Source organism: Microcebus murinus, chromosome 18 (genome assembly GCF_040939455.1).
Source record: "Microcebus murinus isolate Inina chromosome 18, M.murinus_Inina_mat1.0, whole genome shotgun sequence".
Classification (NCBI taxonomy): Eukaryota; Metazoa; Chordata; class Mammalia; order Primates; family Cheirogaleidae; genus Microcebus; species Microcebus murinus.
The window spans coordinates 14,377,692-14,403,660 of NC_134121.1; the positions used below are offsets into that span (position 1 = coordinate 14,377,692).

A 25,969-nucleotide genomic window follows, 5' to 3' on the forward strand; every position below is an offset into this window, starting at 1 on the left:
ACTGGACCATGCAGATTACAGGATGGTTCCATCCTTGCAGAAAGTGCAGCAGAGCAGTGCCGTCCTAAAGGTCGCCAAGTCCTGCTCCAGGTGTGGGAGGGTGACGTGGGCGGGCCACGCCTGTATCCAACGCAGGTGGTGTTCTGAGTGAGTTTCGGAGCAAGCCAGTGGCCACACCGTGCGTGCATGTGGGGTTAGGTGCTTAGGGGTCCCGCTTCTCTGCGCAGTCACACCCTGCACAGTAGAGAAGCTTCTGGCTCCGGCCATTTCCCCTGCCATGGTGAGATGGCCAACGTCTCCCACAGGGAGGTCTCAGGCAGGTGAGGGGCGTGGCTCACATGGGGTCCCAGGGCTAAGGACAGAAGAGAAGAGCCAGCCTCGCTGGGAAAACTTTTATTCCCCTGGAGCGGCCCCTGTGGCCCCCTGCGGCTAACCCTCCTCCGGCAGGTTCAGCTTCTCCTTCACCCCACAGGCCACCACGGCGAAAAAGAACTCGGGGAGGAGGGTGCGGACATACACGGCGGCCTTGGGGATGGGGTTGGCCATGAAGACCTCCTGCTTCTTCCGCCTCACGGTGCGCATCACCTCCTCCGCCACTTCCACGGGGTGCACGCCGTAGGCCAGCTTCCTGAAAAAGACTGAAAGGCCCCGCGGTGGGGGCGGGGGGCTGTGGCCTCAGCGGGGCAGAACCTGTGTGCGCCCAAGGACGGGGCGTGTGGGCCGGCCCCGGAGTCACGGGTTCGAGGCCCACTCCGCCAGCCGCAGCACCCTGGGGGAGACACTTTACCCCGTGGGTGTCCGCTTATTCCTCTCTACAGCGGCCCCAGTTTCCTGCCCCCGTAACTTAGCAGGGTGATTCTGAGGGATGGACGGGCTGTGAACGAGCTTAGGAAATAAGAAGGTGCCGGATGAAGTAAGGGACTATTGTTTATAATTGGTGTGAAGCTGTGCTTGTCAGGAGCCTTCTGGGGACCCTTGGTTCACCCCCATCTTCGTTCATCTCAGGTCCTCCAGACAGGCCTAGAGCCTTGGGCAAGGTGGAGCGTCTCTACTATGTTTAGAGTGTCCTAGAGTAGTGACAATTAAAAGGTGCATTTCTAGAGTGCTCACAGTGGGTGGGTTGCTGTTCCAAACGCTTTAGAAGCCAGGACTGTGAGTCCTCCCAGCAACTCTGTGAGATGAGAATTGCTATTGCCCCAAGTTTTCTAAGGGGAAACTGAGGCACAGAGCGATGAAGGCACTCGCCCACGTTCAACCCGTATGACATGTGGCAGGGGCAGGCTTGCAGTGCAGGTGGCCTGGCTTTGGATTTCCTCCTCTATCCTGTGCTGCGTCCTTGGGAAAGGGGGAGCAGGAAGGTTCTCAACGACCAAATCCTGGCTGTGACACGGGGGTAGCAGGCCCAGAGACAGGCAGTTGCTTGGCGAGGTCACTGAGCAAGCTGGGTGGCTGAGCTGAGCCAGGACACGGTCTGTTGGTCACAGGTTAGGATTCTCTCTACCTGGTGCCCCAGCTCTGAAGGTTTGGGGCTCCCGCCCTGCTGTGAGTCTCTTCCAGAGGTCCCCCCACCCCCAGACTCAGGCTTCAGGAACACCCCCCTGGGCCCAATGAAACCAGAGTCCCTGCAGAGGCTCCCAGCTTCCCTCTGAAATCTCACATTTCCAGATGGAAGCTTCCCAGTTTCCTTGCTCTGGGTACACGTGGTACGACCGGATGAAAGTGGGCATCACGGTGCTGATGACAACATCGTATTCCTCCACTTCGGCTCGGAGGCAGTCAAAGAAGCCCAGTGCAGCGTGCTTGGAGGCAGCATCTGGAAGAGAAACCAGCCAGCTGGGCTCGGGCGGGCCTGGTGGGTGGGCTGGAGACAAGAGGACTGGCACACACCTTCCTGCAAGCTCAGCTGGGAGGGGCCTCAAAAGTCCACCCCTCGCCTTACAGATGAGGACAGAGAGCCCTGGGGAAGTGGTGGAAAGAGGCAGAGCTGGGATCGAATCCAGCTTAGCCACTTGCCTGCTGTGTGATGTTGGGCAAATCACTTTACCTCTCTGAGGCTCAGTTTTCTTAACTTTAAAATGGGGATAATACCTCCCTTGCCAAGTTAGTGTGCAGATCAAATGAGAAAAAATATATAAAATGCCCAGCATAAACATGAGTTCTCGTTCCTTCCCAGGAAGGCTGATACCCGAGGGGCTTGTTCAAGGTCTGGGGCCGCTGGTGGCTGTGGCGAGCCTGGAGCACAAGTCTCACCGCCTGCTTCTTGAGCCCCGTTTCCTTGGAGAACAGGTCCATGTAACCTATTCATCAAATTCAGTTCAAATCGTAGAGGCCATGGGTTGGGTAAACAGGAATCATTCCAGGCACTCCAAAAAGAGTGAAGTGGACGTTCCTTGAAGCTTTGGGGAGTTAGAGCCACACCTGGGGTGTGGTGGACCCCAACTTCATGTTTTGGGGGTGTCGGCTAGAGGCAGAGGGAGGCAGTAGGTTGTCCCTACGTCTGTGCCCAGGTACCTACAGCTAAACCCCTTTCCTGGTTCTCCCAGCCTGAGGACTCGGCAATCCCCTCTTCTTCCCTGCCTGCCCCTCCAGACTGCCCTTTGAAAACCATCACCCCCTACTCAGGATTCGAATGCAGGTTCCTCACCCATACACGGGGCGAACCCAACAAGTGAGCAGTGTCAACTTGGTCACACAGTGCCTGGCCCATGGAAACCCACTGATGAGTGGTCAGTATTTTCATGATCACTCTGGTTTTCATCGGAGCCCCACAGTAAAATTGTCTACGGTGAACAGTGTGAGAATTCAAGTTCAGAGGCAGTCAGGGGACCACAGTGAATGGGGAAGCCAGACTCTGCCTAAAAGCTGCGGCACCATTTGGCTCCAGCCAACTGTCGCCGCGGGAAGGCAGGCCCTGGGTTTGTTCGGGAGGAGCTGGAAGTCCTGATTTTTATTGAAATATCTCAGTATTTAAATATTAAATAATGAATTGAAAATACGTTGCCATCATGCTGGCCAAATCAAACGCAACTGGGCACCTGCTTCAGCCTGTGCCCCCCCACCCCCCCCCACCCCGGCCCCTGCTTGGTTTGTGCAATGAGTTTATGTATATCATTTCATGGCAGCCTCTCTGCACCTGTTGCTGTCTCGTTAATATATTCGATGAAAAGACACAGAGGAGCTATTCTGCCCACTTTATGAAAGTGAAGAATGAGAAGCACAGAGGGGTTATGTGAAGGGCACCAGGTTGCACAGCCAAAGGTGGCAGAATCTTGACTAGAATCCAGGCCTCCTGCTTTCTTTGCCCCATTAGGACTCCCCTCGTGGTTCACGGAGAACCCAGTTCTGCCAACAGAAAGCAGGTTATTATAGCCAACAGGCAAATGCACAGCAAAACCACAGTGAGATGCCATTCCACACCACTGAGACGGCTAGAATTGCAAAATGGACAATAATTGTCTGCAAGGAGTGGAGGAAATGGAATGCTTGTGCTGTGCTAGTGGGGACAGGAAATGTACAGCCACTTTAGAAAACAGCCCTGCCGCCCCTCAACTGTTAAACATAGTTGTCACTCGTCCCAGCAATTCCTCTCGTTGGGGGACCCAAGAGCGACGGAAACGTAGGTCCGCACAGAGCCCTGTGCGTGAGCATTCGGAGCAGCGTTATTCACAGTGGCCAAAAAGCAGAAGCAACTCAGGGATCCGTCGGCTGACGAACGGATAAATGAAATGCAGGGTGTCCCCACGGTGGAACGTCACTGAGCCACGAGAAGGGACGCAGCGCTGAGCCATGCCGCAGCGTGGGTGACCCCTGGAAACATTGCAAGTGACAAGGCCAGTCACCAAGGACTGCATGTCGTGTGATTCCATTTGTACGGAAAGTCCAGAGCAGGCAAACGGAGAGCGACAGAAAGTAGATCAGGGGCTGCCCAGGGCTGGGGGGATGGGGCATTAGAGGGTGACAGCTCAGGCGTGGGGGACTTCCTTTTTGGAGTAGTGAAAATGTTCCAAAATTGTGGTGATGGATGCACAACTGTGAGTGCACTAAAAACCATTGAACTGTACACTTTAAATGGGTGAATGGCATTGTATGTGAATTATACCTCAATGCAAGCGTTATTGGGAAAAAAAAGGGGAAAAAAGGCTATCAGCTCAGCTTGTTCATTTATCCACCAACTCCCGGATTCCTTCAGTCATTGGACAGTGAAGCCCCTGCTCCGGTGGGGCTTGGACGAGGAGCTGGGGCCCCGAGGTGGGACAGAGGCAGCGCTGCCATAGGTTGGCAGCAGGGCGGGTACACGGGCAGGCGGTTTCCAGGTGGCGTGGCTCCCGCAGGAGAGGGGTGCGTGCCCGCAACGGGAAGGACACGTGGCGTGATGCTCGCGTCCAGCTCTGAGCCTCAGAGCCCCTTCTCCCCACCTGGGTGGCTGCTAATGGAATGGTGGCACCCAGGGACATTGCACTTCTTTTGGGTGGTCAAGAGAGACCCTCCCTGCAGTCAGCAGACCTCTGGGCACTCCCATGCCACCTCCCTGTGTCCCTCCAAAGCCAGACTGGGAGGAAGAAGGGAACTTGGGGCAGGTCCAGGATGGCATCTGTCTATTCAGACATTTGCGTGGGAAGCTCTGCACGCCTTCCTTCCACAGCTGCGGAGGAGCCAGGTCATGGCAGGAGGGGTGGAGACGGCCTCGTGGCAATTCTTAGCCCTCAATGCTGTGTTTTGGAATTGCTCCAAGGAAACCAGGCATTTGTCCTATATGGGTTGGTGGCCAAGGCGCCCGTTGCAGTGCCCGTACCTCACTGTTCATCGTGTCACCTCTGTCTGTGTCCCCAGCACCTGGCTATAGGCATTGAAATGGTGTTTGTGGAATGAATGAAAGCATGGGACAAGGAAAGCGACAAGTCATCGGGTCCTGAAAGAAACATGTATGGAAAGTTGAAAGCTACAAGGAACCATGGGGAGATTTGTGAGCGGGTTAGGGCAGGGAGGAAAATGAGGATGCGGCAAAAACTGCCATGTGTGGGCCAAGCGCCATTCCTCCCTTCCTCCTGGGCCCCCAGGTGGACTGCACTCCCAGCGTCCCTTGAGGTTAGGTGTGACCCAGTTCTCCCATAGGGTGTGAGCAGAGGTGACATGTGCTACCTCCCGGCCCGGGGCTTTAGACGCTGGGCACGCCTCCCCCACTCTCTCCTCTTCTCACCAGCCGGAACCCAGAAGGGGTGGGGACCCAGCTGTGACCACGTGGAAGGTGGTGTCAGTGCAATGACTTGGCAGGACCCTGGGTCCCTTGACAACCCTGAAGCACAGTGGTGCCTGGTGACTGAGCCATCCCCAGCGAGACTGCCACGTGGAGGAGAAATAAACTTCATTCTTATGTGACAGTCTTCTAGCACTGTGTGCTTAAACTACCTAATGCAAACGGAAAGGGGAGGTAAAACACTACCGGGGGATATTACGGGCTGAATCGTGTCCTCCCTCCTGAAATTCATATGCTGCAATCCTAACCCTCGTACCTCAGAACGGGTATTTAGAGAAAGATCTTTAAAGAAATGATTAATTTGAAATTAGGCCATTAGGCTGGGCCTGCTCCAATCTGACTGGTGTCCTTATAAGAAGAGGAAATTTGGACACACAGAGAGACGTCAGACATGAGGAAAGACCACGTGAGGGCTCAGCATGAAGGTGGACAAGGAGAGAGCCAAGGAGAGAGGCCTCAGCAGAAGCCAGCCCTGCCGACACCTTGATCTTGGACTTCCAGCCTCCAGAACAATGAGAAAGATAGATGTCCGTTGTGTGAGCCGCCGGCCTGTGATCTTTTATTGTGAAATCCTGAGCAAACTCCCACAGGGACTTACCTATTTTTTTCCCTTCTTCCTTCCACCCTTCTATCCCATCGAACATTTTCTGGGCTTCTCTTTTGCACATGGAACTGTGTGCCATGAAGGAATGTTTCCAGCATGTTCCGCACCTTCCCAGAACCTACCTCATGGGAGGTGGAACATCTCCAGAATTTTTCCAACTAGATCCCATGAACATGCACTCAGAAGTCCTTCTCCCCCGTGAATTTTTTAAAGGACTCACCTTTGGAGCTGCCCCTGCCCTGAGATCCTGCCCCCTTTCTCCTCCTCTCTTCCTCAGAACGTCTCTGTCCCTCTCCCATTTTGTGATGTGCACCTGTCCTTCCCCTTCCCAGCTGTCATCTTCCCTGCCCTTCAGGTGCACCTCTATGGAGGAGGGCCCATTTGAGCTGGGGCTGAGTGTCCACGTCAGGACTATGACCTTCATCTGGCGTTGCCATGTTCTGCCGGCATGGGACCTGCCCGCCTGTGAGACTGTGGACTTTGCAGGAGACATACCTTATCTTTGACGTCTCAGCGTCCCCCAGAGTGACCCGCATGCTGCAGGTGGTCGAAAAAATAGAAAATGCAGGGGTGGAAGACAATCGAGCAGACAGGCGGTTTCAGCCCTGGCCCCTCCCCGTGTAACCACACGCCCCTCCCCACGAAACCACAGCAGCTCCTGTCTTAACATGACACGCGCAGCAGAAGACAACGTTTTTGTCTCAGTAACTCACAAGCCGTGCGGAAGGGGATTCCGAACTTCCCTTGGATGTTATTCACCAGCACGATTTGGCCTGTTCTCCGGGAGATCATGCTGGGGAGCAGGGCTGGAAGACAGGGACGGGGAGTCACGTTTCGCGGAGTCACGGTTCGCAACCCCAGCCCCAGCCAGGCGGCCAGGCGACCCTCCCCACACCCCCATCTGCACACAGGGCTCTGTCCCCTCCATGGGGATTGGAGGGCGGCAGGGCAGACATGGCAAGGGCCCCGGCTGTCATTTATCCAGTGTGTCCAAAGAGTGGGCCGGACTCAGCTGGCGAATTGCTAGGTGATTTTAAATGACCCCCCTCGCGATGTGCATTAAGTGAGATGGATTTCAACAGTAAGTTGAGTATTCCCTTTTCAGTTCTCCCGTTGCCTCCAGAAGGAAGTCTCCTGCTGGTTCTAAGTGTCTTTACTTCCTCTCTGGCAGGTGCTAACGTTTTAACAAAGAGATGGAAGACTCTGGAGCTCTCAGGCTGTCTTGGGAGAACTTCTTTTTTTAGTTTTCAGGTTGCCTATTTATTGAAAGTGAATTTTAAACTTTTGTTGGCATTATAAGGCCTTCCTCCCAAAGTGAATGTAATTTAAAAGTGAGGACACCTGGAGAAAGATATTAAGTAAATAATAGTCCCGATGTAGCCGGACGTGGCAGCAAATGAGAAGCTGGTGTCCAGAGGCTCCACTTCCGAGGGGCGGGTTAGGCCCAGCCCCTCCGTGCCAGCGAGGGGCGTCCTGGGCCTGGAGCTCACGACTAGACTCGGGGCCTCAGCAGGTTCGAGGTGCAGCCAGGAGGGGAAACGAGTGGCCTTTTCCACTCCGCTTCTTTGATGCCCGTGAACAGTCCTTGTCAAGCTTTGCTACGATGACACGCTTTTGCTGGCTGCGTGGTGTGTCCACAGGGCCTGGACTGGAAGAAACTGCTATCTCTGGGGCACCATTCTAGACACCCTGGGCAGCATCTTTCTGCCCCAGATGCTTCTTCCCTTCCTCTCACTCCTCAGAATCCCACCCTAGAGGCCCCTGGCATGGGAGCTGGCTGCACAGAAGGAGGCTCTAAACCTGAGACTTCTCAGGGAACCCCACGCCCTAAATGGAAGGGTCCCCCATGCTTACGTTCTCCGTGAGCTTCTGCTCTGACAAGCATGGGGAGGAGCTTCAACTTTGGTTCTACCCCGTGGTCCTCTCCAGCCCCACCCCCGAGGGCTTCAGCCCTGCATTTCAACTTGGCGGCGAAAACTCTCCACCCGGGCGTCTGCTGGGCCCCTCACACATGGCCACATAGGAACCGCAACTCGACCTTTTAAAGGGAGACATCCTCCTGCCTTCCCTGTTTCTGCGAAGGGGTTGAAAGAATACCGGGTCTCTCGTAGTTTGGGGGGTAAACCTTTTTTGCTTCATTTCTGAGGACAGAATCTCTTCCGACCAACTGTCATGGTTAGCAGCAGATCGGCTGCAAGGCTGATAGAACAAAATGTGTGCAAAGGGTGAAGACAACGGCCGGAGATGTTGCGTTGGAGGGAAGCGCTGGATGTGCGTAGGGAGAGAGTGGCACAGGGCGGGGCCTGGGTGTGAAGAGGGTTTCACAGAGAGAGAAGCTGAAATATACCAGTAAGGTTTTCCTAAACCCCTTTTCTTTCATCAGCATTTACAGTGAGAATGCTGAAAGCCCTCACCAAATAAGTAGGGGTTTTTCTGGGGGAGTTGGGGGGTTCCATCCAGAGTTTGATGACTGTCCCAGCTACGTAGCAGAGCCCTCCCTAGCACCGGGCGTCCCAGAGCCCCATGGGAAAGTCAAACTCACGAGACCTTTGGTCAGTGTGATGGGCCCAAAGTAGTTGACGTCCATGATCTTTCTGTCCAGCTCCAGAGAAATGTTATGGGCAGGCCCCTTCACCTTCATGCTGGCGTTGTTGATGAGGATGTCCACGCAGCCGTAGCAATCCAGGATTTCTTTTGCCACATCCAGGACGCAGCTGATATCCGAGAAGTCCAGTAGGACCAGCTTTGGGGTGAACGTCTGTCGAACCAACGAGAGAGACAGAGCATGTGTGGGATCCCCTCCCTCCTGCAGACCTTGGGGGCCCTCAATCTAAGAGCCACCCCTTTAGAGATTCAAAGCTCATTAAATGACTGCCAAAAAAAAAAAAAAATGAAGAGGAAGAAGCAGAAGTGACTCTGGGATGAAGATGGATGGAGAATATGTTCTCGAGGACCAGGGCAACAACAACAACAAATCCAAGCATGAATGTGTAATAATAAAGTCTGAACTTTTGGCCAAAGTTCCAGAACTGATAAATCCAGGTGTGTATTGTCCTTCACCGTGGTTCACTTTGGAGGCTGTGCACTGATGCCAGTGGTGACATCGTTACTTTTAATGTTTCTGAGCTCCTTTCCTAACTGGTTTACAGGCTGCAAGAAAATCTATCACAGAACTTCATAGCAAAAGTGTAGTACACTTTGTGACCAAAATCATACACTCCACACAAGATTTTTGGAGCTAGACACCATGCTCAACCCTAGATACTTAACTGTTATCAAGACTGTTGGTTTAGAGGGGGAGGGTGGGCACATTGATGGTGCTGTGAGATCAATGCAATCCCAGTGTTTGGCAAACACTGAGATGTGCCTTTGAAGATAGGGTTCCCTGGTCTCATTTGTTTGGGAAACACAGACTATTCTCCAAGTTCTTTTTGGAGATACACAATGCGTGTTAGCATATCAGAGGCTCCCCTAAGCCCATCAGTATAAAAACCAGACAAGCTTGGATTAACAGTATTTCCCACACAGTTGACCACAAAACCTCATTTTTACCCAATACCTAACAGCACCCCAAGAAACACACTTTGGAGACTTTGGTGTTGCCCTGTTTGCCTCTCCTCCAAGGCCATACTCACCTCCAAATGACTTTTGGCTGTTTCTAAACATCAAATCCAACCTCAAGGATAAAGATGAAGAAAAAAATCCTGCAATTCCCTGAACAACTCTCTAGAAATGCCTGGAAAACTGCAGCCCCGTTGGAATAAGTGTTCACTTCCTGGGAGTCTTCTTGGGAGGCAATTTCATTTCCCTGGTTTCTTTGAAGGGAGATAGCACTTGAGCATTTGAGATTTTGTTGTTTTTGTTTTTTGTTTCAATTAACTGTGTTTGTAATTACAATCCATACCTATGACCTCCCCTGTCTTCTGGATCCTTTTGAGTCTGACTTTTATAGGGTTAGGGTGAAGATCACTGGCCAGAGAATAAGTGTTTGTCATGGTGAGTCATCAAAATGAGGCAACCCCTCATGGCTGGTAGACATACCGATGTCAAGGTCACTGGGTTCACTGCTTCCCATCTCCCAAGGCAATCGCCAAACTTCCCCCACTTGGCCCAAGAGATGGTCCTGAGCAATGAGTGGAGGCTAATGGAGCACAGGGGTTACCCAAGCCGACTGCTGGAAGGCCTTACCTTGCTGGGGTCAGCCACGCTGATCAAGGCATCATATAGGATCTCTAGCCTCTCCCAGTTCTTTCCACACAGCACCAGCCTTGCCCCACCCGTGTGGAACACACGAGCACACTCTGTGGGGAAGAAGGAAGCAGGGCGGGCACACTGTGTGGATGGAGCCACTGACGGTGAGCCCCCTCTCTCTTAGGAACTTAAGAATTCAAATAACTCGAAAGTCTTAGCACAGCAAGGTCCTTTAGAGGTTGTTTTGCCCAGCCACCTCCCTGGGTTGGAATTATTTTTGTCATTTCCAGCCTCAGTTTGGTTGTTCCCTGTGAAGGGGAGCTCCCAGTGGGGGGAAATAGCTCTTCTTTTGTTGGAAAGTTCTGATTATTGGAAATTTTTCCTTATACTAAACAGAAAGATGATTCTGTCCAGCTAGCCCCCCAGGACCACAGCCCTAAAGATATCTCAATCTAAAGATATTGGAAATAGCCACCATGTTTTTTCAGACCACATGTCACCAATTTCCTTCACATTTTTTCTAGGGGTAGATAGGTCAGTCAGGGATATATATATACTTTCTGTCTAATTAATTTTACTCTGACCTCCTTAGTTAAGTATATTCCTAGGTATTTCTTTTTTGCAGCTATTGTAAATGGTATTGAGTTCTTGATTTGATTCTCAGCTTGACTGTTGTTAGTTTATAGAAATGCTACTGATTTGTATCATTGATGACACAAACAAATGGAAAAACATCCCATGCTCATGGATTGGAAAAAATTGATATTGTTAAAATGTCCATGCTGCTCAAAGAGATTTATAGATTCATGGAATTCTCATGAAAATATGAACATTTTTTACAGAACTAGAAAAAACAACCCTAAATTTCATACGGAATCAAAAAAGAACCAGAATAGCCAAAGAAATCCTAAGCAAAAAGAACAAATCTGGAGGCATCACATTACCTGACTTCAAATTATACTACAAGGCTATAGTAAGCAAAGCAACATGGCACTGGTATAAAAGTAGACACGTAGATCAATGGAATGGAATAGAGAACGCAGAATAAAACCATATACCTATAACCAAATGATTTTCAACAAAGCAGCCAAAAACATACACTGGGGAAAGGATGCCCTGTTCAATAAATGGTGCTGGGAAAATTGAAGAGCCACATTATCTCTCAATATATACAAAAATTAACTCAAGATGGATTGAAGACTTAAATGTAAGGTCTGAAATAATAAAAATTCTGGAAGAAACTTAGGAAAAACCCTGTTGGACACTGGCCTAGGCAAAGAATTTATGACTAAGACCCCAAAGCAAATACGACAAAAATAAAAACAAATAAATGGGATTTAATTAAACTAAAACATTTCTCTACAGCAAAAGAAATAATTAACAGAGTAAATAGACAACCTACAGAAAGGGAGAAAAATATTCACAAAGTATACATCTGACAAAGGACTAATATCCAGATTCTACAAGGAACTCAAACAAATCAGCAAGTAAAAAACAAATAACCCTATTAAAAAGTGGGTAAAAGACATCTTTCAAAAAGAAGATATACAAATGGCCAAAAATATATGGAAAACAATGTTTAATATCACTAATCATAAAGGAAATGCAAATTAAAACCACAATGAGATATCACCTTACCTCTGTCAGAACGACCATTGCTAATAAGTAAAAACAATAGATGTTAACATGTATACAGTGAAAAGGGAAAGCTTGTATACTGTTGGTGGGAATGTAAATTAGGACAACTTCTAAGGAAAATAGTATGGAGATTTCTCAAAGAACTAAAAGTTGACCTACCATTTGATCCAGCAATTCTACTATGCGGTATTTACCCAAAGGAGAAGAAATTATTATATCGAAAAGACACATGCACTCCTATGTTTATCACAGCACAATTCACAATTGCAAAGATATGGAATCAACCTAAGTGCCCATCAACTGATGAATTGATAAAGAAAATGTGGTATATATACCATAGACTACTACTTAGCCATAAAAAAGAATGAAATCATGTCTTTTGCAGCAACTTGATGAAACTGGAAGCCATTATCCTAAGCGAAAAATCTCAAGAACAGAAAAACAAATACTGCATGTGCTCACTTATATGTGGGAACTAAATGATGGGTATACATGGTCATGCAGAGTGGGATAATGGACTTTGGAGATTCAGAGTGGGGGAGATTGAAAGAGGGTTGAGGCATCAAATATTGCATATTTGGCATAATGTATAGTATTCAGATGACAGGTACACTAAAAGCCCTGACTTCACCACTGTCCAATTCATCTATGTAACAAAAAACCACTTGTACCCACTAAATGTATTTCAATATTAAAAAAATTACTCTGGAACTAATCCCTGAATCACCCAATATAGGACTTTTTCAACTGAGCATTAGCTGGTAGACACAGCATTCTTGAGTAACAATAATACTGATACTTAAAAACAATAAAAAGTCACGTATTTTGAGAGTTCACTTGTTTTACGAACTATTGAAAGAGACTCACATACAGTAGCTCATGTAATTCTCACAATTACCTTATGAGGTAGTGTCTTAGGCTGGGTTCCCAAGAAGCAGATCTAAGACAGGAATCCAGGTGGCTAGGATTTATTGAGGAAGTGCTCCTCAGAGAACACCTATCAGGGAGTGAGAACATGGAGTAGGCGCCAAGCAAGGATGTGGTCTCAGGTAAAGCTTAGCCTTGGCTTGATCCAAGGAAGATTCTGGAGCCTAAAGCCCACTGCAAAGCTGTTCCACCTGAAGGCAGTAGGAACAGCCTTTGCACACCTGTGTCAAACAGTCACTGACTGTGGGCTGCCTGCTCCGGGAGTGAGTGCATGGACTGCGTAACTCCAAGTCTCTGGGAAAGGGGCTGTCTGTGAGCCAGTAGCAGCCAACACTCACAGCGCTTGGTGAATGGATGAAATGGTCAAGAACAGGGACCTGGAAGAGGCACCACCAACAACTCTTCCTGAGTGGTACTTATTATTGTCCCGTTTCATACCAAGAAGTGGTGGACCCAGACTGACTGGGCACATGGCCCACTGGAGCTGGATGTACTGAGTGCAATGGCTGGAAGTGACCTTATGGCTGTGTGATTTTCTCCTGCAGAGAAGGGACCAGCTGGACAGGACAGCTGGCTGGGGTTTGATAAGTGGGCATCATGGGAGGGGAATTGTGGTATTGGAGACAGAGCGCAATTCCTGTGCTAGACCATGAAGTCTGAGCCAGGTGGGAGCAGGAGTGAAGGCAAAAGGGTCAATAGGGAAGACAAGTAAAATGCTCAACATCTCTGATCATCAAGGAAATGCAAATCAAAACCACAATGAGATATCACTTATCTCTAGTGAGAATGGCCTTTATCAAAAAGTCCCAAAACAATATATGTTGGCATGGATGCGGAGAGATAGGAACACTCACACACCACTGGTAGGACTGCGAACGACTACAACCTCTGTGGAAAGTAATGTGGAGATACCTTAAAGAGCTATAAGTAGAACTACTGTGTGATCCAGCAATCCCATTACTGGGCATCTACCCAATGGAACAAAAGACATTCTATAAAAAAGACATCTATACTAGAATGTTTATAGCAGCACAATTCACAACTTCAAAGATGTGGAAACAACCCAAGTGCCCATCAATACACGAGGGGATTAATAAAATGCGGTATATGTATACCATGGAGTTCTACTCAGCCACAAAAAACAGTGGTGATATAGCACCTCTTGTATTATCCTGGATAGAGCTGGAGCCCATTCTACTAAGTGAAGTATTCCAAGAAGGGAAAAACAAGCACCACATGTACTCACCATCACATCGGTATTAACTGATCAACACTTAAGTGCACATATAGCAATAACATTCATTGGGTGTCGGGCAGATGGGAGGGGCGAGGAGGCGATGGGTATATACACACATAATGGGTGCGGTGCACACCCATTGGGGATGGACAGGCTTGAAGCCCTGACTCAGGTGGGGCAAAGGCAATATACGTAACCTAAACATTTGTATCTCCATAATATGCTAAAATAAAAAAAAAGTTAAAAAAATAAAAATTATGCTTATATAAAAAAAAGAGAGAAGACAAGTAGAGGGCTCAAGGTCTCAGGGAGGCTAAAAACAGGTGTGCGGGGCATAGCAGAGAGTTATGGAGGAGGCAGGCTGTGGCCAGTCTGCTGACTGAGAGAAACCGAATCCAGAAGTAACTGTGTGAACAATGTCACCTTGAATTGTTAGGACTGCAGAGAATGGAATATTTTTCTCAATGTAGGTGTTTTATTGACAAAGGGGTTGTTCATGATAATTTTGGATGGCAAAATTTAATAAAGATGTCAATTTGTTTTCAAGTTAATTTGATGGCAGTAAATCGAGATCCCAACAGGTCTTGGAAAATGACAGAAAGATTCTTAACTGTACGTGGCATAATTTGCACACTTTATTTGGAATGATAAGTATGAAGGAAAGCAAATAACATTTTGAGAAAACCAGTTATTAAAATATATTGTAAAACTTCAGAAATTAAAGCAGAGTGTTAGTAGTTCAAGCCTACATAGAAATATTCATAAAAATAGAGCCAGGTATTGATGAGAATTTAGTATATGATAAAGTTAGTATGTTAAACTAGTGGGAAAAGAACATATTATTTAAAAAGTGGTATTTGCAACCCTATTTGGGATGGAAAAAAGCTATATGCATTAGATGAAAAAATACTAAATATTTAAATGTAAAAACAGAGCCATAAGAGAACTAGAAGAAAGTAGAAATGAATGTATTAATATACTCTTGCATTGAGGAAAGATCCTGTGAGCATGCCTTAAAGGATGCAGTCATAACAGAAATGATTTGTAGATCTTACCCTTTAAAACCCTTATAGCAAAAAAATTTTAAAAACACAATGAAGAAGACAAATTAGGAAAAAATATTTATAACCTATATGCAAGAAAAGGGTTAATTTATTTGATATGCAAAGGACTCTTATAAATCAATAAGAAAAAAGATAAAGATCCTAATAAAGAAATTGACTAAAGAGATGAGTGATTCATAAAAGAAGTACTAAGAACTAATATACAGAAGATGGAAATCAATGCCAATAATAAAGAATGTAAATGGCACTAATTTTAATTATCAGGTAATAATAAACAATCTTAGCAACACATTCGCTGCTGGTGCCAGTATAAATTGCTACAATCTTTTGGAAGAAAAACTTGACAGTATCCTTACAAATAAGTGAATACTTCGACTCAGTACTTTCATTCATGGGCATTTATTCCAAGGAAATAATTAAGAATGTCAACATAGACATAGTTATATTATTGTTTATCTCTGTACCATTTATAACAGTAAAGAGTTGGAGGTAATTGTAAATGTCCGATATGTTAATTATAGAAGATTGGTTAAGTAAATTGTAGTACATCTATACATAGAATATTTTGAAGCCCCAAAGCTGATGTTGCAGAAATGGGTCTACTGACATGGAAAGAAGTTCACAATAGAGTAAGTTGCCAAAAAAAAAGGAAAGAAAGATTTGAAACAGTGAGTCGAATATGATGCTGTGACAGTGGATTGTGTGTGTGTGTGTGTGTGTGTGTGTGTATAAGTGGGTGTATATGTGTGTATAGAAGGATGTTAAATCCTACATATGTATATGTAACAGGATATTAAATTGCAAGTTTAACTGAGGCACTAAGATCAAATAGATATAAAATTCCAAAGTTAGGTGCTAGTCCAAGATGTAGATTTTCAAAAGGAATAACCAAACCCTATTTCATGAAGCTCAATTCCCTTTACCCACAAATAGGACACAAATGGATCAAGGAAGAGGAGAGAAAGAAAGGGGCCTCTGAGGGAGGACTTCTCTGGACAGAACGTTGTGAGTCTTTGCTCGTGGGCCAGGCTGGAGCTGTGCTTTCCCTTTCCCCCCATCCTGGAGGGCAGGCACCAGTGGGATCATTGGAATAGTGTGCTACCCTGCAGCTGGGAGCAGGGACGGAGGTCTGAGCCACCCCTGAGAAATCCATGGGCAAGATCCCGGGGCCAGCCAATGTCCTGAGGGCAGAGGAGAGGAAAGGCGGGCTGCCCTGTGAGTATGACCTACAGAACTGCAGGATTCACGGCCACCGTGGCCAGAGGTGGCCATGTGTGGGTGGGGAGCTCTTTCGAGGTCTGCCCAAGAAGACCTCCTGGGAGGGCAGTTGTACCCCAAAACAGAGGGTCTATGTGAGCTAGACCGCCCAAAAACCAGGGGCCGAGAGGAGATTGAGCAAGCTGATAAAAAAAAAAGCCACATGCCCCACTTCAGAGAAGAGCAGGTGCACGTTCCCAGGGAGGCCCCCGAAGGACCACAAGAGTGCCACAGAGGAAGATTCAGACTCACTTTTAGATGCGTGCCAGGTGCATGGAGTTGACACCACCTTATAACACTATCAGGGGGTGAGCATTTTTCCTGCTCTCCTATCTCTCCTCCGTGTGGTCCCTGAGCCCCCAGAAGGGTCAGAAATAGCACGAAGCTGCCCTGCAGCCGGCGCTAGCTGGGGGCAGGAGCAGGAAGGGGGAAGAAAGCTGAGCTTCAGTGTTGGCAGGTTCACTCGGTATTAGACGGGGCATCCCAATTTCTGGATCAATGGCATGTTTTGGAAGCCACTGTGACCAAAGCATTTTGCATAATGTAACAGTAACGACAAACGTCAGGAGACCACCTGACATTTTTTTTCTCAAGCTACAGAGGAAGGACGTCCCCCTCTGGGCACCTCCGAGGCGGCTGCCTCACGACATTCCTCATCCCTGTCTGCTCACCGCTGGGCACGTGCATCGTAAAGACGCTGAAATGAAATAAATGATAGGTTCACACAGATGTTCCTGAGTGGGTGGGGTTCTAGGTGTGTTTTATGTTCCTTTTACTTAGAAAAGTTCCTTTTAATATATGTGGCTTTTATAATAACAGAATTCACCCAAAGAAGTGTCGTCGGGAGGCGGAATGCCTGGCCTCGCAGCGTTTCGACTGTCATCAGAGGGGCGGAGTGGCCGCGTGGATTGGACAGATCCGAGAAGTGAGGTTCAGTGAGTTGACGTGAATTGCCCAGAGTCGTGCAGCTGGGAAGCTGCGAAGCCAGGACGGGAACTCAGGGAGTCCAGGTTGGGGGTGACTTGTTCTCCACGCTATGCTGCCTCTTGACCCGTGCCTACCACTAAGGAAGGGGCATGGTGGGGTGTACTGTTGTCCACCATACTCTTCCTCCTTCTCTTCCGTCCTCTCAAAGAGGTCAGGCACCTCTTTGCAAGCTGGGCACTGGGGTAGGGACCTTCGGCCAGGAGCCAGACGAAACCTCTGGGCTTGGCCTTGTAGAGACTGCCAGGGATGTTTCTGCCTTCGTTCCATCTGCCCTCTTTCCCACTAACGCCCTGCTTTTGCTAAGGGACACCCGGAGGCCGGAGCCAGTGGTGTGCTCACCGCCTTGGTACTCAAGCCCAGGACACCACTCCCTAAATAAGTCACTTGTGCTGAAGCCAGGCCTTAGGCACACTCAGGTGCTCGTGCTCCTATTCTTTATCGGCTCAGCCCAGCATCTGTCTGGTGTCAAGCACTTGGGCACCAGGCTTTTCCTTTTTCATCCAATAACCATAAATTGAGTCCTTCCTTCCATATTTCATCAAATCTAAGATGCCATTAGCTGTAAGATGTTTCCTGATTTCAGAAATAGTAAATGACTTTGTAAAGGGCCCGTGGAGATTGTAAGATGCTGTTGATTGAAAGAAAATCAGCCCTATTTCAGAAACGTGTAGAGGAGAGAAACTGCATGTTAGCAGGGAAAGCACGCAGGTGGGGCTGACCTTGTCCAGCACTCCTGGAAGCAGAGCAAGCACAGGGGTTGGGCGTTTTGATTGTCACTCTAGCTGCAGAGACAGTGGGTGCAGGGTGACACCATTCCAGGCATGGCTGGACTGTGGGGGTTTGGGGTGAGGGCCGGAGGTCCTGATCTTTGTGTGATTCCGCAGTAAATAGCCGGGCTCCTTGCTGGCACCGGCGCTGCCCGCAGGGTTCACGCGGGCTCCCTGTGCACGGCCCACATCAGCCGCTCGCTGCCCCTCACTCTTTTCTTGCCTGGGACTTGAGAAGTGGAGCAGTTGGCGGCTGGAATCACTGTCACCAGCAGTGTGTGGAGGCTAGGCATTTATTTAAGGTCACACACGCCCAACTCCTCAAGTTACTGCTGAACACTGGGACTTGATTTTTTTTCTGCTTTGCATTTCTTTTCAGGGTGGGTCGGTGAGGCATAGTGGACAAGGACACCGGCGGCGGCGGTCAGGACAGACCAGGCCATGGTCCTCTGGAAATGCCGTTTTCCTCCTGAGATGTGTTTCCCGGGCACTTGATTTGTGTTAATACAATGTATGACTACGACTAAATGAGGCTTAAAAAAGTGAGACTGTTAAAACAAACATACATCTCTCCGCAGTCCATAGAACAGTCCTGTCTAGCCAGAGAAAGCCAGCAAGGACAGACAAGAACTGAGCAACCTCCCCCTGCCGACAGGATCCGACCGACACCTGGGGGACACTCCACCGGCGACAGCAGAGAGCACATTGTTTTCAAGCGCTCGCGGAGTATGTACCCAGATAGGCCATGTTCCAGGCCACAAAACACATCTCAACAAATTTAAAACACTCGAAATCATACAGAGTATTTTCTCTGACCGTGTTGGAATCGAACTGGGAATCAGCAAAAGAAATACACAAGAACAGACTTGTGTAAGTGAGTGCCTTCGCAGATCGCATGTCGCCTTTAGAGATTAGTCATCATATGAACATTTCTGAGTATTTACCGCGTACCAAGCATTGAGCTGGGCGCGGGATGCCGTGAATAGAACACGAGCTTCGCTGCCGGGAAGCGTGTATCTAGGGGGCTGGCTGAGAAACCCGGGGCTACAGCACATGTCGGAAGTACCCTCACGGTGGTGTGCACACACCAGGGGCCGCAGGAGTGACCAGGCCAGTCCCTCAGGGACCTTCCAAGAGGAAGGAGCAATTAAGGTGGCAGGACGGCTCCACGGTGGCGGTCATATCAGGGCTTGCATGTTAGCAGCCTGGCCTGATGCTAGACAAAGATGTTTTATTTGGAGAGCAAGCCTTTGATTCTGAATGGCTTTGCGGGGCATCTCTTCTCCAATTCTCCAGGGCAAGAGTCCTGCCTGTTGGCCTGCGTCTTGCCCGACTGACAAATACATGTGCCCTGGCTTGCCCCCGTGGAAGGTAGAGTTTGCGTTGATGTCCCCCGCCCCTGCTTTTGAGCTGTGATTCCAATGCTACAGGACACTCGCTCTGGGAATTGCTGCTGGGACTCAGCTGGGGGCCAGCCCGACAGCCTGGTCTGTCTGCCTGCTGCTTTCTTTTTTATCTCGCATGGTCGACCCAGGTTGATCGCCCACTGAAATCTAATCCTCAAAGCACGCAGATTTTCTCTAAACGGGACACCTGGGAGAATGAGCAGCAGGTCTGGGAGAATTCAGAGGCTGCAGATGTCCTCTTGACAGCAGCCCTGCGGGAGGAAGCGGCCAGCCCCCCGAGCAACTCCTAGGAAGGGGGGACACTCAGAGCATGGTGACCAAATGGGCACTTGTTGAGTGACTAACGAGTGTTTGGCTGTGCGGATTCTATGCTTGACTAAAAATAGCAACAACAACAACAACAGAATGCAGCAAAGATTGTCCTATATGTCACAGAGGGTGGCACTACCATTGCTTGGGATGACTGAGTCAGAATCTTGCAAACCTAAAGACAGTTACTACCTCTGGGGCACAGACGCCACCAGCGGAAGAGCCCTCTGAGACTATCTAATTCAGGGGTTGCAAACGCAAATGCCTTCAAGGCCAGGGTTAGAATGGCTGAAAGACTCAGGCCGAGTGTGAAGTCACAGAGACTGGGGGTGTCTGTGGCACACTGGAGTGTTCACGTTCTGCCTAAATGTGTTCATTGTCCTCATTACTAATCCTTGAGTGGTGCCCACTACAGGTGCAGGTGCTGCTCTAAGTGCTATCCACCTAGGAATTCATTTATTCCTCACAGCAGCGTCAGGAGGTAGGGGCGACTGCATCCTTCCTTCCTTTACGAACGGGAAATCCAAGGCAGAGAAGGGAAGTGACCAGCTAGTCATTGCTGGAGCCTGGAATCGAACCCAGCCCCGGAATCTGGGCTCACAACCAGCGCTCTGCCCCCGCAAAGGGCTTAGCTTTTTCAAAATTTCTGGAAACCCCATGGAAGACAAAACAAATCACATCTGCAAACCCATTTTGGCCCTTAGGCTGTGAGTCTGCAACCCTGGATATGCCAACTGCTCCATTTATCAGGCAAGGAAGCCGCAGCCTCCGGAAGAGCAGCCCTTGCTGGCTACTGAGAGATGCTGGGAGAGGACGCAGGACTGGCCCCTTCCCACCATGCAGATGTGGGGCTGCCCACATGCCACCCCGCCACCACTGTCCTTCAAGGCACAAATGGACACAGGTGGGGGCGCAGCCAGCTTACCCTTGCCCAGTCCTGAGATGGCGTCGGTGATCACCACCACTTTGTTCTGCACGGTTGACTTTGAGCACAGCCGGGACACCTCTTGATAAATGAAGAGGAGGCCGCTGATTCCCAGCAGGATCAGAGGCAGCGTCAGCACAGCCATGACACTCATCTTGTTCTGGGGAAAAACGGGTGACGAAGGATTGTCTTTGCAAAGAGACATAGGTCAGGCCGCCAGCGCAGGGTGCAGCCCCAGGCTGCGGGATGCATTCGCTTCAAGCCCGCAGCCTCCTCTCTCCGGGAGCTCAGCTCTGTGCAAACCTCCAGGCTGAACAACCAGGGAGCGCGCCAGTCCCCACACGTTCAAAGAGTAGAATATTACTCACGGTGTCTCCAAAAACAAACGGAATTCAGGGGGGCCTGCCCTCCCCAAAGGTTAACGACAGATTTAATTCAAATGGGTCTGCATTTTTGGAAGAAAATCCATGTGTTAAGGCCACTTGCTTGGGCCCTAATGGTTATTTATAGCTTTCGGTTGTGCTGAAATCTTGCGGGGTAAATATAGTGTCTATTCTGATAATCAGGAACACATGCTGGCCGGGTCTGGTTTCAGGACCAGACCAGTTCTTGCCAGGACTTTTAAAGCTCTCCTGGCTTGTCTGACTATTAGAGGTTTCCTCTGCAGTTTGGGGCTGAGCCTGAGGGATCAGGACCTGGGATACGCAGGACAATGATTCTTGCCCTCACTCCCGCTAACACTCGTAACCGGGTAGCTTCCAGGTAGTTCAGCGAGCCGTCTGGCCTTCCTTTCTAATTGGGGATGGAAAGCACAACCTGTTTAAAAACTGTTAAGCGGAATGAAGCCTGTTGCAGAATGAAGCACATGGAGGTGGGACATGAAATACCAGGAAGAGCACAGTTTTCGGAGTGTTTCTCACCTCTCTGAGCCTTAGTTTCCCCACCTGTGAATGGGCAGAGCAGTCTTATCCCATATCTGGCAGGACTGCTGGGAGGACAAAGAAGATATTGTTGACATAGCATAGACCCTGGCCCACCAGGAGGTAATGGTTGTTCTCTTCAATGATTAAGAATACTAAGAATTTATCCCCAATGTAAATAGTTTAGTTTCATGAAGGAACTCAGCAGGATTAGAAATGGCGAGGTATAAATCCAATGCAAGTACTTGACCCATCGAAGAAGCCTGATCATAATGATGTCCAGATTTGTGTGGGGAAGACCGTGGGGCTCACCAGGAGTGGGGCCGAGAACAGGGTGCAGGGCTGAGGAGGGAGAGGGAAGCTGCATTTCTTTCTTGGAAATTAGGGATAACCGAGAACATTAAAAAAGAACTCAAGTTTTTATTGACATTTAATATACATATTAGAACTGTGCACATATCATACATGTAGCACTTGATGAATCTTCATAAACTGAACACATTCCCAGTCAGGAAACAGTGTGTTGCCAACATGTCCCCATTATGTCTCTTTCCTGCCCTATAGGGAGCTACTTTCTAACTTTTAAAAGCATATATTAGTTTTGCCTGTGCATTTATTTTCTTTTTTTAACTTCATTTAAATAGACTCACAAAGTTGTCCCTCTTTTGCTCACTATTACATTTGTGAGGTTCATCCATATTGTTGTGTGAAGTTGGAGATCATTCATTTTCATTCTGTGAATATACCTTACCTAGTTAATTCATTCTTTTGAAAGTGGGCAGGTGCAAAGGCCCTGTGGCAGAGTGCGCTTGGTATTCTCGAGATGCAGCAAAGAGGCCAGTGCACTGGAACAGAGTGATGAGAGTAGAGGCGAGTAATAGATGAGATTAGGAAAGCAGTTGAGAGCCTACATATCTTGTAGAACATGGCTAGACCTTTGGCTTTTACTCTAAATGAGATGGTAATCTTGTAGGGTTGTGAGGAGGGAAAAGACATGATTCGACTTTGACTTACAGACAATAGATAATACGAGGACAGGAAGGGAAGTAGGAGGACCAGTTGAAGACTTTTGCAGTAGCAATCTGGGCAAGCAGTGATGGTGGCTTTGAGGTGGCAGCAGTCAGGGAGGTGGGAAGTGCCTGGAGTTGGACGTATGTGGAAGGTACAGCAGACAGGATTTGCTAAAGAGTTAGACAGAGGGGGCACAGGAAAGAGAGGAATCAAGATTTCCTCCAAGACTGGACTTGAGCAACTAGTAGGACAGAGTTCCTTTTTCCATGAGATGGGGAAGGCTGCAGGGAGCAAAGATGGGGAGGGTGAATTAGGAGTTCAGTCTTGTCCGTTTTCATTTTGAAATCCCTGTTAAATGCAAATGGAGGCATTGAGTGGACAGTTGGGTCTGTCAGTCTGGAATATGCCCAGGGAAAGGTCAAGGCTAGTCATGTACATTTGGGAGTTATCCCAGGCAGGCTGTGTTTATAGCCTTGCACTTGGATGAGGCCTTTTAAAGGATGAGTGCAGACAGGGAAGTACTTGAGGACTGGGCTCCTGGGTCTCCAACATTTACAGGTTGGCGACTTACAGAAGAATAAGCAAAGGAGGCTGAAAAGGAGCAAGTGGCCAGTGAGGTGGGGGAGATCCAAGAGAGTAGCTTCCCAGGAGTCAATGGAAGACAGTGTTTTAAGGAGGGTAGATGCATTAAATTAAATAAGCACGAGGCCATTGGCCTGAGGCTGTCTCCAGATTTTTGAGCTCCTAGTTAACAAATTCAAACCTAACGTAAGAGTATGTGTTTTTTGTTTGTTTGTTTTTGTTTTTGTGGCAGGACACAGTGGCTCACACTTTTAATCCTAGCATTTTGGGAGTCTGAGGCAGGAGGATGGCTTGAAGCCAGGAGTTCAAGACCAGCTTAAGCAAGAGCAAGACCCCATCTCTACAAAAAAAAAAATTATTTAAAAAATTAGCTCGACATGGTGATATGTACCTGTCATCCTAGCTACTTAGGAGGCTGAGGCAAGAGGATCGCTTGAGCCCAGGAGTTTGAGGTTTCAGTGATGATGATGCCACTGCCTTCTAGCCTGGGCAACAGAGAAAGACCCTGTCTCAAAAAAAAAAAAAAAAAAAAAAAAAAAGAGTATTTTTTTGTAACAACTGGCCAGGTTTTAGCCAATCATAAACAGCAAAGCTCCAGCCAGTTATAAGCAGCCAACGTATCAGACAGTGGCCAAATCAAATAAGGCAGATGCCTACTGCAGCCAATTGAATGCTTTCTATGCTTTGCTTCCATGTTCGTCTACAGAAGCTCATTGCTCACACTGCTGATTCTGAGTGCTGCCCGGTTAATGAATTGTTCTTTGCTCGAATAAACTCTGTTAAACTTAATTTATCTAAAGTTTTTCTTTGAATGGATGATTATCTGTGTTTGATGCTGCTGATTGCTCAAAAAGATAAGGTGTGAGACGTGCCTGTCAGCTTTAGTAATACGGAGTCGTTAGTAATGTTGATGGGAGCTTCTGTGTGAGCTTACCTGTGGTCTTAGCTTTCCTCAGACTTATGTCAGTGGTTTTGTAATGAGCCAGTCCTGCAACATGGCCCATGATCCACCTGAGATGCCCTAGACATTATGTTCTGGAAGCACAGTCTTCTGCCTGTCTTCATATTTGAGCAACAGTCTCTATAAGACCAGAAGATGCTTTGAGCCCCCAGTCTACAAGCTCCTCAGAACTTGGTTAAGTAGCACAAGGCAGCTCCAACTGTGCCCCATGGCCCTGGTGATGAGGAAGAGTCAGGACAAGTCAGTGGGTTCTCTGGAATTATGGAATTAATTCCATATTATGCATGGAATTATGCATGGAATTATTATGCAAGGAATTATGTTTGGATTTGAACAAAGTTCCCAGGAAAGCTTTAGTTGTAACAGTGAAAACTCAGATCCACTAAGGGGCATGGATGGGGGTTTACTTTTCTTTCAGTTTATTTGGCATAGAGCAGATGAGGAATATTCCAAACAAAAGCATACTCTTTAGTCTACAGAGATTCTTGCTCCAAATACCTGTCTGCTTCATTATCCTACTTAGGGAAGAATCCTGGAGTTTTGCCTAATGATGAAATTATGAGAATTGAGAACTAAGACTGACTAGTATGACCACTAAGACTGACCAGCATATACGGAGTTGGGGGCCACCTGGGAAACCTAGGATGTGAAAGTCAAGGTCTAGATCAGAGCTGGCTCCAACTCACCTTCTCCTCTGGATCCTCTTCAGTCTCCTTGGCTCGAAACAGAAGCCACAACCAGCTTCAAACTGCAGATCATGAAGCCTGGGCACACGCCATCCATCTCTGAATCACAGAAAAGTGTCCCCTCACTGGCTTCCTTCCAGCACTGATAACCCTTTACTTCTCCCTGTAAAATTCCCAGGGTCCTGCCCTGTGGCAGCCTCACCTAGGGAGGGAGGAGAGGAGGAGAGGATTTCCCTCCCACTCTGTCCCCTGGGAAGACAGCAGGATGGATTTGGGGTCGGATCACCTGCATCTGAATCTCAATCTCGAGTCGTGTTTCTGACGTGTGTGTGGCCTCAGGCACACACTTGCACCTTCTGGATCTCACAGCCATCAGATGGAAGTGGGGACACCAACACTATCACCTCCCTTGCCGCACCCTTGTGTAGAATTAGAGTGTAAGAGGCGACGTGTATACAACACCTGGAGAGGGTCTGGCCCATCACCGGGGCTGAGAGTTTCACTTTCTCCCTTCTTTTTTGCAATATTTTTCCTAGTCTGTGGGTTCCCCTCATGGCCTTCCTGCTATGCAAGTCAAGACCCATTCCTGAGGACCCTGGACAGGTTTGGGGGAAGAAATGGTCAATAGCTCTGGAGGCTACTCTTGTGGACTACGGAAGAATGGCATCTCTATACCATGCCTTGTAGGTCTGCAAGGTGTTCATGGAGTTCATAGGGACGCAAGAGCTAAGTGAGGTCACGTGTGTACACACACACTTATAGACAGCAAATTGTTGGGTCAATATCACCCTCTGTCCCCTCTCCCCCTGCATGTCTCTAGGCGGAAATGCAGGTCCTGTTAGTTTGGTGTCTTCATTCCAGCCGGGACCAACCCTTGTTTTGCTGCATGAAGGGGCTTCCACTCCTTATCTCCCTTTGGGGGGGGGAGTGGGCGCTCCCCATCCTGGGAGGCATTCCCGTGTAGGTGACAGGGCTGTTACAGAGGGCGAAGTGAGGGTGAGACCAGAGGGTGGGTTGTGGGACTAGCCGGACATCTGAAAATATTGTCTGGAATATTATTCAGCCTTAAAAGGAAGGAAATTCTGACACACCATGGATGAACCTGGAGGACATTATGCAGAGCAAAATAAGCCAGTCACATAAAGACAAATACCATACGACCCCACTTAAACGAGGTACCCAGAGTAGCCAAAATTATAGAGACAGAAAGTAGAATGGGGGTTGCCAGGGCTGGGGCGAAGAG

General features: G+C 48.4%; 2 protein-coding genes across 2 annotated transcripts in view; both read right to left on the reverse strand.

Annotated features, from left to right (window-relative positions):
* The window catches only part of STX8 (syntaxin 8), a 467,623-nt gene that overhangs the window by 395,783 nt on the left and 45,871 nt on the right, over positions 1-25,969 (reverse strand). The gene's annotated exons all lie outside the window — the stretch shown is intronic.
* Positions 378-21,063, reverse strand: DHRS7C (dehydrogenase/reductase 7C). Its single transcript, XM_012761220.3, has 7 exons — positions 20,935-21,063; positions 20,567-20,726; positions 10,047-10,159; positions 8,406-8,616; positions 6,572-6,664; positions 1,658-1,813; positions 378-638 (listed from the first exon to the last, which is right to left on the reverse strand). Exons 2-7 carry the CDS (start codon positions 20,718-20,720, stop codon positions 430-432), a joined length of 936 nt encoding a protein of 311 aa, XP_012616674.2. The 5' UTR covers positions 20,721-20,726; positions 20,935-21,063; the 3' UTR covers positions 378-429.

Excerpts from the sequence above, each read along its gene's own strand:
- DHRS7C (XM_012761220.3), bottom strand. The coding sequence starts at position 20,720 with ATGAGTGTCATGGCTGTGCTGACGCTGCCTCTGATCCTGCTGGGAATC. Across the intron at positions 10,160-20,566 it reads CATCTCAGGACTGGGCAAGG|AGTGTGCTCGTGTGTTCCAC; the intron begins GTAAGCTGGCTG and ends TCTTCCCCACAG. Across the intron at positions 8,617-10,046 it reads GCGTGGCTGACCCCAGCAAG|ACGTTCACCCCAAAGCTGGT; the intron begins GTAAGGCCTTCC and ends TTGGTTCGACAG.